Below are 11,771 nucleotides of genomic sequence, written 5' to 3' on the forward strand. Positions count from 1 at the left end.
GCTTTTCCAAGAGGGTGGCACTAAGGGACGCTCGGGTGCTCTCCAGCTCCAGGATGGTTTTGTTGCAGTCTTGAGTGTTCTAGTAAATGGAGGAGAAGGAAATGGCGGATTCTGGTTCTTTACTCCACCTGCATTCCCGGCCCATCTTCCCAGAACCATTTTTTTTCTTTTTTTTTTTTTTAAAGAGTTTCCAAAGCCTGCCGCCTGCACAGTGCTGTACCTGTGCATGTGCAGCATCTGTGTACTGACACTCCATGTGTCTGTGCTAAGTGCGCACTGGTGCTCATGACAAGGCAAATACAGGCTACGTGAACTCTTGCCGCCCTGCTTTACTTGCTCACCTTCTGGGTTTCACTGATGCTCTTTCTCAGCTCCTGTTTCTTGCGGTGGAAGTCGCTCTTGGTGATATATTTCTTATCTGTTTTGTTCTGTCCCTCTCCACGAACTGCTATTGCCTCTCTACGAGAAACAGATGCCTCCATATCACGAATCATCTTCTCCTGCTGCTTCATCAGCTGGCCGTAGCGGACCTGCCATTTGTCAAGATATAAAATAGGCTGAAAATAATGAAGGTTTACAAATGGCATCTAACTGATGTCTTCTGTGTGGCACATCCCATCAACATAAAGCAGATACACGTGACACGTGAGCCTTGGCAAGCCAAATTTGCTCTAAATCCAAACTTAGTTTGCCCTGTGTGGATCTGGAAGGCAGAGGGCTGGATTACCAACTCATCTAAAGTAACCTTCAAAATGTTTCACTGGGGCTCATTAGCAATAGCAAAAGCAGAAGAGCAGAAGTAACCCGAGAATGAAAGGGAAGAGTTGCTTTGCCAGAAGATAGAAGACTTCCCTAACCAGTGATCAAGATGATGCAATATTTAGTAATCAACATTTCTTTGCTTATAAATTGGGGTCACAGAATGAGGTGGCAGACATACTACATTTTAAATTGATTTCTTGGGTACATCTAGATTCCGCTGCAGCCTATCACATAGCATGCACAAGGAATGCATAAAGTGCGAGCATGCTGGATGTATTTAATCCCATCTAGCTGCAGGGTGGTAAGATTGCCAATACTGCTATGGATTTGAAGATGCTACTTCTCCAGCCTGTTTCTCATCTCCTGCCTCATGTTTCAGCAACTCCAAACCCGAATACGCTGTGTGCAGCCCTCTTCTGTGGTCTTCCCCAGTGCCTTACTTGCATCCTATGAATCTCTGTTCTCATGGCTTGGATTTCACCTTGTCCTGTTTCAGAATCCACTGCTGCACGCATCTCTCTTGTCAGCTGGACCTTTTTCTCCCATAGCATGATTTGATGCCTTCAATGACAGAAAGGGAAAGCAGTGCCTTTGTAAACAAGAGAGGATGCTCTCTCTGTGCATCAGTGGCAGCACACTCCTGAGATCCATTGTGAACAAAGCTGAATGTTTCAGCAGAAACTAAGAATTTGCATACAGGACATGTAAAAGGGCAGCACTAGAGCAGCGTGAAATCAGACAGGAAGCTCCGCAATTTAGAAAATGGCATGATGACTGTAAAAACACGCAAGCCCAGACTGACAGGGGGCTGATGGACCCCAGTTAATTGCCCAGTGCAGCACGCTTGCTCTAAGCTACTGGCAGAGGAGATAGCATGCAGAGTCTTCCCATATAGATCTTGGCAACATCCAGCACAAGCATGCTGGAATCATTAAAACCATCATCCTCTCAGCTCTTGCTGGTTCCAGAAACAGCTAAAGCACCTTTCAATTTCTGCATTTCACAAATTCATTAAACTCCCTTTCATCTTCTCCAAGGACAGAAGCCCGTTTGCTGGTGCTGGTTCAGTTTGGTGATTGGAGAAGACAGGTAATATGGACACATATAGAAAAGTTCAAAGATGGTGGCACAAAGCAAGAATCTCTCTGGTACCTACTCTGCTTCCACCAGGCTGTTCAGGAGTCTTTCCTTCTCCTCAGTCAATTGACTGTGCTTCTCCTGCATCTCAACTGATTCTTTTTCTGCTGCCTAGATTTGGGAAGCATAAAACAATACGACATTGTCAGACTGAGAAAGATTTATAGGAACATTGTTTGCCTCTGATCTGCATGGGTGGTTGAGACCGGGAAATGAGATGTCAAGCCTCTGTACCTTGAGAGAGCGTATAAACTCATTCTCTGTGATAATGTTGCCATATTGCAGCTCCTTAAAGCTGCTGTTGTTCTTGTTGATCAACACATTCAACTTTATCAAGTCATTTGACATGTTCCTCATGTGACGTTCAATGTCTTTCTGTTCTTTTGTTTCCTGCTAAGAAAGCCTTAACATTCCCAGGGGCACTACTGGGTAGAATACAGACAAGGTGTGACAAACGGCTATTAGACCAGACAACACTACGTGTGGAGCCACCTGTGTCCCATGTATCCAGCCAAAACATTTTTCCACAAGCCCAAAAATCAAATATGGTTTTGAAGAAGACCACTGTGGAAAAGATGTGGTTTTGGCCAAGGAAAGTGCTGTCATTGGTGGGGACCTTTACCTACCAACTACTTGCAAACTTTATTGAAGAAGTGTAACATGTGATATGGTCACTTAGGGTTTGACTGTGTCAATTAAGACAGCAGGATTGATCATTATAGGAAATAAACAACATGCAAAACAGCAGAAGGTGCCTGGCTTTTAGCCCCCAAGTATAGTACTGGGGCTATTTGCATTATTGCTCACACATATATAGGAGAACTGAGGGCATTCTTTGGTGGAGGTCTAGCATTACCCATCTGTAAGCCTTCACTCCCTGTTTTGTCCATTCACGGATTAACATTTCAAGAAGGAGTTAGGGAATGACTTACTTTCAGTGCGCACTTTCTTCTGCTGCATTATTGTAATCTGTTTCTTTAACATGTCCAAGGAGGCTACTTGTTCTTCCCGTTCGTGTGTTAACTTCACTAGCTCTTTCTGCAGATTGAGCCAGTACTTCTGTAATGTCATCACCTCAGAATTATATTCTTCTATCTGCTTGGTCAGCCTGTTGATCTCAATTTCCAACGGTCCCAGTTCTTGCTGCTGTACAAGAGCAAGGGTTGGGATTAATTAGGCAGAAGCTGCTGGAGCACTTCTGTATAGCATTATTGCAGAAGGCCAGTCCAGCTGCTGAGATGCCTACTAAATACTTCAACTATACCATTACTTTCTGCCTCTATTTGTCATGAGTTGAATGGGACTAATCATTCCTGACATCACAGGAATAAATTCAACAGAAGCCCAAAAGGTTCTCAGACTCTGTAGCGAAAGGGCCTCCTAAGCTCTTCCAACAGGTACATCTGGACATTCAACAGTTTGCAGAGTATATGCCCTAGTACTCATTTTTACACTGGCGTCCATAAAGATCTTATGGCTCACAGTGTTAGGGACATATCTGGGCATCATCTGAATGGGGACAACCATCAAGCAACTTAAGTCACTCTGCCTGTTTGATTCTCCCCTTGTCAGTCTTTGCAGATTTTATAATGAGATCCTATTTACTCCCAGAGTATTGATGTCATTCAACATTTTCATCAGGTAGAGACGACTCCCTGCAGAAATCTGTGGTAGGCACACCCTCATTTCACAATGATTCCCTCATGCCAGCTCCTCTTCACATGCATTAAGAACTGTTTGACAAAAGTAAACATTTACATTAACTAGTGCAGCTTTTAAATCACAATACTGATGCCTGAAAGTTTTAGCGATCCAGCACTTACGCAGGTACATTTTTCAAGGGCATCTGTGGTGATCACAAAGAATAAAATAAAATTTGGAATTGAAACATAAAGGTACATACCCCCTGCCGAGAAAGAATCATCTCCAACCTCCTGTTGTACTGGCTGATGACCCCTTGCTTGTTCTCAATCAGGAGACTGCACTTTGCAATCTCACTTTCACTGCGGCTGATCAGATCATGGATGCTTTTTATTTCCTTGTCCAGCTCACCAAGGGTTTTTTTGAGAATTGTCAGCCTGCAGTTGGTATGAGTTGCATTCAGAATAACCTGGGCGATATCATTCTCAGCCTTGGAACAATGCAGCTCCTAGGAATATCAACAGACAGAAGACAAATTACTGTCACCAACAGCAACTCCTCGATTTGTAACATCCACTTATCAAAGCACAGGCATCAGGGGATTTAGATTCTACCGCCAGGTTTATGCTACAAGCCATAAGCAAGCTACTTACCCTCTCTGTACCTTTGTTTCTCCACCTATTGACATGAGATAGGAATATTTGCCTCTGCCATAAGGCTGTTGAAAAGCATTAAGGAGCACAAGCATCCCAAAACCCTTTAAGAGACCACACTCATCACTTCTGCAATTATCTTCCCTGCCCGGAAGTCTCTCGTTACCTGGCTAACAGTAGTAGGACATTACTATATTGTACCTTGTCCACCATGCCTGACAAACATATCCCTCACCTAACAACTGTCCTAGCCAGAAAGCGTGAGTATGCCTTTTGTTTGAGTGCAGTACAAATGCAGCCAGGTTTTCAAGAGCCTGCCTGCTACTTCTGCACAGCCTGGAGCACACCGCAAGAGGTTACAATTTGGTCTTCTCCAGGTCCATGGTGCCTGCACTATATTCTACTACACAACACAGATGCTAATAGGAGTCAATGCAGGGTACCCGCTTGTCTGCGAACCTGTCGGAATGGGGGGTGGAGAGGCCTTTCTCACAATGAAAGCCAACCCTGGAAGTCTTCCAGTTACTTAAAATATGCACCTGATAAAAAAACCCAGGGGCAGGCTGAAATAATCTGTGGAAATACAGGGGTGTAAGCACGTTGTGTTAGCACCAGCCCACACGAGTCAATACAGTAACTACTATGTTTGCATCTTCTGGTTTTCCTATCTGTACCAGTTACACACTCCCAAAGAGAGTAACTTATCATGCCATGAAGAACTGTGGGTCTGGTTTGACTGTTCCTTGGACTGTAATCCTTATTTGGAAACTAAGAGTATGTCTGGATCACATTCTGCAACGCAGTATACAGAGATATTAAGCCAGTTTGATGTGGACTATAGAAGTACCACATATCCACTGTCTTCCTGCAATACATAAGAACTTGAACCACTTTATAGTGAGCACTCCCAGGATTCATCATTCTGCCCCATTTTTTACATAAAGAAAGAATAGTATGTCATCTGTCAGGCCTTTTTGGCCAACTCTCTTGCATACACAAGAATCCTGCAATAAGATCACTGGGAGAACTAAATTGAAGTTGCAAACCCAGCAAAGCTTCAACTGTAGACCTGAAAAACAAAATGAAGACACTGACAAAACACACTTGAGAAACACTGCTGTAGGCTATTTCCTTCCCTTGCCCTCCCAAACAGAAGAGATACTGTACCAGATCTGTTTTTCTCCTATGAAGTTTTGCAGCCAACTGTGAGAAGTGCTTTGTGGCTTTGCTGGACATCATCTGATCCTGAAGCTTTGCCATGATTTCATTCTCCATCTGCTCTTTGGCATCAGTCCCTTTCTCTATATCCTTACTGATGGAGAGCAACTCATTCAGACGAGCAGCTTGATCCTAAAAAGTAGGGAAGACAGAGATAGGATCACCACAACTGTTTGGGGAAGGGGATTAAATATCCGATTCAAAAGGATTCTTCTTCCAGGTAACTCTTCTCACCATCTTGGTCCTGTTGAGGGTCTGCTCTGTCTCATAGAGAATGCGAATATAGGTGCTAGATTCAACCTTCAAGGCCTCCTGCCTTGAAAGGCATTGGGCAATCCGTTTCTTTGTCAAGTTTGCATCATTCTGTGAACGGCTCAGGATGGTGACAAGCAACTCGTTCTTCTCCTCCTCCTTCCTGATTGACTTTCTACAGCCGTGGATGTCCATTTCTAGGGACTTGAGGTCATGTCTGTACTTGCTGGAGAGGCAAACAGGGATGGAAAATTATCACAGGGGTTGATTCGTTTGCTGAACAGTCACCTACAAATTCCTCTTTTCAAACAGGCTATTGCAGCAACAGCTGACCAAGAAGGAAGATCTTTATAAAGGCTGGTCTGCTGTGACAGTGCAGAGTCATCAGAAGATGGATGGAGACAGTAAGATTTAAAAGGAAATGTATGTAGGAAAATTAGTTCCTTCTTTCAGTCCTGTCCCCACCCCCACATTCTTACCAGGATGCCACCAGGATACCAATAAAAGCATATTGTTTGTTCTCAGAGAATCAGACAAGCTTTAAGACTCCGGACCAAATAAAAACTTCCTCTGGCAATGATAGGAAGGTTTTCCTGAAGATTTCTAAAGGCACCACAAAATCCTAACTGAAAGCGATAGATAAATCCTTCTTGCTGTCTAGCTCTTTGGATTTAGAGATGTTGCAAAGGTGAAGGAACTCTTCTAAAGGAATAAAATATGAATAGAAAAACTCTAAACAGCTTTAAAAAACCCACACAGTTTGAGGGAGAGAGTTGTGTTTTGGATAAAGAAAATAGTAACAAAGAACTGTGCTTCTTATCCTTCAACCTTATTATGTGCTTTAGAGCAGCAAACTTGTTCTGTCTGACATATCCTGCACATACAGCAATAAACTTGATAGAAGACACACTGGCCCTTTTAGAATCCCTCCTGTCCACATTATTTGAGGTCTCTCCTGGGACTGTTTTCAGATACCTCAGCAACTCTTGTGTGGCAATATAGGCCTCATCTCTTTGCTTCATTCCAGCCAAGCTACTATTCCAGTGGTTCATCAATCGTTTTTTCTCCATGTTAATAGCCTGTACCTCCATACAAGCCTAAGGAGGAGAGAATTTGTAGACAGGATGAATCTATACTGGGTTGAGAAACCAAGTTCATGTGACAATGCAATATTCTTTTTCTGTTCATAATATATTGGGCAGGAACAGCTTCAACTAACACGGGGGAGGAAGTGATTTACAGGCAATTCTTAAGGACAAAGGAAAAAAAAAAAAGCCTTCATTCCTGCAAACAGGAACAAACCATACAACTTTGGCCTACATTGCACATACCACGTGAGCGTTAGCAAAACGGGTCAGTCCCTCCAGAGGGAAATATTAACCAGAAGTGAAAAAAGCACCTTCCTACCTCATTTACTGCTTGCTGAGTTACTTTTGTGTCCTCCGCCTGGGCCACAAACTGAGCGTCAAACAGAGCAATCTGTTCTTGTAGCTCGTAGGCTTTTCTTGTTAAGCGGTCTACTAGAAGATCCTAAAGAGTCAGAGCCAAACAGTTCAGGATGAATAATGTAATCTCAGTCTTAACCAACTATATGCTACAAGAATAACATAGGCTAGAAAAGCAATTAAGTTGGCAACTGGGTTAGATCTGATTCCTGCTCAAACTTTTTCATCCATATACAAATGACCCATGAATGCAGCAGTGGCAACTTTCAAGAGAAGGAGACTTTATTCCACTTTATATCCAGTAAATTGATACCTCAGCTCTGAAGACGCTTTTGTTCCTGTCAGCATGGATTATATTGTGCCATCTCTCCAGCAGCTGGGAATCTTAATAATTTATGTTTTAAGAGACTGTTAAAAAAAAAGAATCTAAATACATTCGATTTCAACTGTTTGCATGCAACGCCGCATTAACAATAATGTCTGTGGCCTGCTGCGAGCAGAAGGCAGCAGAGGGAGCTCCAGCACACCAACCGGCTCAGTTCATTTTCAAAGTTCATTTTCACTTTCCATTGTGAAACTCATTGTGACTCCGAATAATTCTCGATACTTGAACACATGACACTTCTTTAATAAGTATCTTTCTGCCTCCACACTCCCTTTGCTTGAGTGAAGAGTGATTTACTATTATAAGGCTTGTCAAAAACCTTTAGGGAGTACATGCCGCTATCTTAGTGGTGGGGATTCTTTTCATTTTTAGAAAGTGGAGGTTTTTTTCCAGTTATTTGGGAAAAATATCCCCATACATCTTCCATGGTTCACTCACTACAGCCTTCCTTCTGACAAGGGAGCATGTCCTCCAAGACTCACCACGAACATCTGTATTAATTTATTTATTTATTTTAAAGCAGTTTTGCTTGATACCTGTTTTTTCTTCTCCAACTCAGCCTGGACCTTCTCTGCCTCAGCCTTCTTTGTTGACTGTTTCATTAGTAAAATATTATGACGCATATCCTCGTCCATATTCTGCATGTAGAAGAGACGCAAGGCCAGGTTTTCAACCTCGGTCTGCATTGCAGAAACTGGGGAGGCAGAAGGAAAAATATTTAAAGTGTGTGTTTAAACAGACTTTTCTGTAAACAGAAATGAAAGGGAAAGAAACATAGAAGCATCCAAAGCAAAGCTCGCACACGTACCAGCTAAATCAGCCCTCCCTGAAATGAGAATTTACATCCGCTTTGGAGTATAGCTCCACAAGCAAAGCTAAAAATCTTGGTAAGCAATTCCTTGATCCCAGCACACAGAATCCCAGGAAACCAAAGAAGGGGCCTCAGGATGCTGTGAATACACTCTGCTGCCCCAAAACAGAACCATCTCTTTCTCAGTCTGTTGAATGCTTCTCTAATTTTTTCCAACAACCTGCAAAAACTTTCTAGGCAATTTAATGCTTAGCTATCCTTGCCATTGAAATTGTTTTACTGTTTCTTATCCAAATGCCTGCAACACAAAAAGAGTGAGTCAAGTCCATTTCTTTGGCTGGAATGGGCTCCCACATGGATGGTGCTCTCATACTTCTGGACGCCCATAATGACCTACAATCTTTGCAGTCTCATCACACCCTTACAGAGACACAGGCAAACACAACAGAGTGATGGGTATTTTCTTCCTGCCAAGTCACAGAACAGCCTTCCTGCCAGGTACAGTTTCAGTCCTTAAGACCTTCTCAGAAGTACAACGTAGCAACATGGTCTTAGAAACAATAAAAATTTTATGGCAAACAGGAATACCTGTGAAACTTTTCAATGAGCACATTATTCCTGATTAATTTTATGGTATTTTTCAACTCAATGCTTGACTTACATTCAAATTAATTTCTCCACATAGTACTAGAATTAGGAAAAGTTACAAGGACTGCCTCAGTCACCTTTCTTGCGCTCATCATCTGTGTTCTGACACATTTTCCTGTGAGTAAGCCTGAGGCCCTCCAGTTCCTCTTCCACCTGCTGACGCGCCATGGCCATCTGAGAGCGGTGGTCGTGGCTCTTCTCCAGTTCCATCTGCAGACGAGCCAGCTGCTGCTGCACTCCGTAAAGAATCACCCCAAGCTCTTCTCTCTGTACTTTGCCCTTCTTCGTTGCTGTCCTCTGCAAAGACAAGAGGAAATCAGCTATCTCACTTCAGCTTGGACAGAGAGGGGCTGCTGTGGGAAAGCAAAGAAAGAATGCCGTATACCAGTTCCTGAAGCTCTAGGTTCACTTTTTCCATCTGCTTAGTAAGGTAATTCTTCAGTGCAGCCTGGAATCTTCTCATCAGAGGCTGTAAAGAAGTATGAGGTTGATAAAGTTTAACATAATTGTGTAAATAAATTATGAAGAAACCTTACTGCTACTCCCACTATTAAATAAAATACTGTATTTTCTGCCATAGTCCCTTGCATTCTTATTTTAGCTACACTCACTGTAACAACTGAGAAGAGTTATATAGCGGGTATTTGTTGACATCAGAAAATGACTACTGAGAATATTTGAAAGTCAGAAACATCAGAAGAGCGGGATCTGAGAATCCACCCACTCACTCTTGCTGCAAGTACTTCTCTTTCAGGAGTACTATAGAGTATCAGATTTGCCCACTACATCACTCACTTCCGAACCTGCAACTTCGAGGTTAATATTGAGGGAGTAGACACATTCAGGAGTTAGTACTTTTGCAAAAACTATTTTTAAACACATAGCTTTAGCATATAGCTAAGCTACTGCTTACAATTTACGTCACACATTTTATACAAATAAAAATAGCAAGTCTGCAAAGAACAATGACAAGATTTGAGGATTTCTCACATGTTCTGGATCCAAGACAACCAGTTCTGTTTCTTCTACTGTTTTTTCACTTCTGCTTATTTCATGTTCCTCAGCTCCACGCTGCTGGCCTTCCTTTTCCCATCTTTGGTCACCATGCTCACTAGTAAGCTGACCAAATTGCTCAAAGGCACACTCTGAATAGGGGAAAAATGGGTTCTCCAATGTTATCCGGACCCCAGCCCCCACAAAAAAGAAAAAGATAAGGGCTTAGATTTCATAGTACTATGCCTCCAGCTGCATTAACAATGATCAAAAAGGGAGAAAACTAGAAACTGTGCTTGATAGATGGTATCAAATATTGTACTGTTAATAAGGAACTGAATGATACCTGGCTCTGTGCCGCTGTTTAACTCCACTGATAATGCAGGTGCCTGCAGAGGAGCTCCTGAAGGATGGGAAGGATTTCCTCTGTCTGTTATTAGCTGCTCCATGCCACCCAATTCAGGAGGACAGCTGTCTAATTCCACTTTGTCTGAGAAAGTCTCAGGAGATTTTCCCTGAAACATAAAATCCATCACCTGAAACAGCTTTTCAATCTAACTCTATTTGCCCCTAAAAACCTGCTTATTTTTGTCTTCATGAGACATGAACAATGCAGACAAAGAATCAACAAGAGAGCCTTGTCCTAAGATCAGCACATAGATATACTGGCAACGCTGTATTACTCCTGGTATAAAAAAATACCTTCACACATATATAGCACAACAAAGGAAACTCTCCAGTTTTGTCAGAGTTTTTATATACTTTGTGCTTGACCAATTAGCTTCTCTCTGTTCCAATTCTGATTGGTTTTGTGTTTGCAGCAATAAAACTGCACCGGGAAAATTTGAAGTTACAAATAATGGTCATGCATTCTGTGAATAAGAATATATGTATTATTATAGTGTCTCACTTCTGCAGAACCAACGAATGGCTCTGTAGCTCCACAGACATCTCTTTCTGCTGGGGGAAACATCTCTTCTTGGTCCTCCAGAGGAACAGACTCTTCCTCTTCATTGTCGTTCCTGGTCTCTGCCTCCATTGCCTAGCATACAACACAGGCAAAAAGCAGAACAGCAGCACTAGGATGGGTTGGGTACTTTGTTTAATGTTAGTGCTATGGTACTGTAACAGCTGCTTTTTGTCACAGGGCACTGAAGTTTAATTTAGTCCAACCTCATTTGTAAAAACAGCCACCCAGCTAGCATTAAGATAGTAAAGATCCTGACAAAAATCCTACATACCACTTTTAAGTTCATATGTTTCTAGCTCACATCTATTTAAAAAGGCCCTTAGGCATTTATTAAAGAAAGTCTTCCAGCTTGCACTACAAAGTAGCCACATTATTGCCTTCTTTCTTTCTTTTTAGAGAGACACTGTTTCATCCCATACCATTTGCCAAATTCAAGTATTGTGCAGTAGCAACGGAAGAAGAAAGCTTATCAACAACAAACCACAAAAAAATCAAAACTGAGTATGCACATCTGTGAAATGTGGATAAATTCCTTTTTAAAGTGTCCACAGCAGAAACGTGCTAAGAGCCGAGTGAGAAACACCTACTTCAGGATGCTGCTGATACACAGGACTGTAACTACATTTACTTTCTGCGATAATTGTTAGCTTGCTTTGCTTCTTCCTATTGAAACTGCTTCCATGAAGGCGTCTCTCTGTAAGGAACGCATGGGACCTCGCTGCCCTGTGAACGTTTCAAAGGAAATCACCTCCATAGCAAGATGCGGAACTCTGATTATATCCCGCTCAGCGGAGCCGAATTCCAGCCCAGATGCCTCTGCTGCGGCACCGGGGGCCTCCTCCATGGTGCTGGGGCT

The 11,771-nt window shown here is 42.5% G+C and overlaps 1 protein-coding gene across 1 annotated transcript in view; it reads right to left on the minus strand.

Moving 5' to 3' along the window:
- Window positions 1-11,759, minus strand: part of CCDC40 (coiled-coil domain containing 40) — a 12,674-nt gene extending 915 nt beyond the window's left edge. Inside the window, exons 1-20 of the mRNA XM_010291072.1 lie at window positions 11,664-11,759; window positions 10,856-10,987; window positions 10,715-10,774; window positions 10,292-10,460; window positions 9,943-10,097; window positions 9,338-9,421; window positions 9,030-9,249; window positions 8,030-8,187; window positions 7,071-7,193; window positions 6,639-6,760; window positions 5,646-5,889; window positions 5,361-5,543; window positions 3,803-4,048; window positions 2,828-3,045; window positions 2,533-2,539; window positions 2,134-2,292; window positions 1,919-2,010; window positions 1,203-1,323; window positions 342-530; window positions 1-79 (exon numbers count right to left, since the gene is read on the minus strand). Of these exons, the coding sequence (XP_010289374.1) occupies window positions 1-79; window positions 342-530; window positions 1,203-1,323; window positions 1,919-2,010; window positions 2,134-2,292; window positions 2,533-2,539; window positions 2,828-3,045; window positions 3,803-4,048; window positions 5,361-5,543; window positions 5,646-5,889; window positions 6,639-6,760; window positions 7,071-7,193; window positions 8,030-8,187; window positions 9,030-9,249; window positions 9,338-9,421; window positions 9,943-10,097; window positions 10,292-10,460; window positions 10,715-10,774; window positions 10,856-10,987; window positions 11,664-11,759 (2,857 nt within the window). The remainder of the gene's footprint in view (window positions 80-341; window positions 531-1,202; window positions 1,324-1,918; window positions 2,011-2,133; window positions 2,293-2,532; window positions 2,540-2,827; window positions 3,046-3,802; window positions 4,049-5,360; window positions 5,544-5,645; window positions 5,890-6,638; window positions 6,761-7,070; window positions 7,194-8,029; window positions 8,188-9,029; window positions 9,250-9,337; window positions 9,422-9,942; window positions 10,098-10,291; window positions 10,461-10,714; window positions 10,775-10,855; window positions 10,988-11,663) is intronic.
- Between the last annotated feature and the right edge of the window lie 12 nt (window positions 11,760-11,771).

The sequence above is a fragment of the Phaethon lepturus genome, unplaced genomic scaffold (genome assembly GCF_000687285.1).
Source record: "Phaethon lepturus isolate BGI_N335 unplaced genomic scaffold, ASM68728v1 scaffold43927, whole genome shotgun sequence".
Classification (NCBI taxonomy): Eukaryota; Metazoa; Chordata; class Aves; order Phaethontiformes; family Phaethontidae; genus Phaethon; species Phaethon lepturus.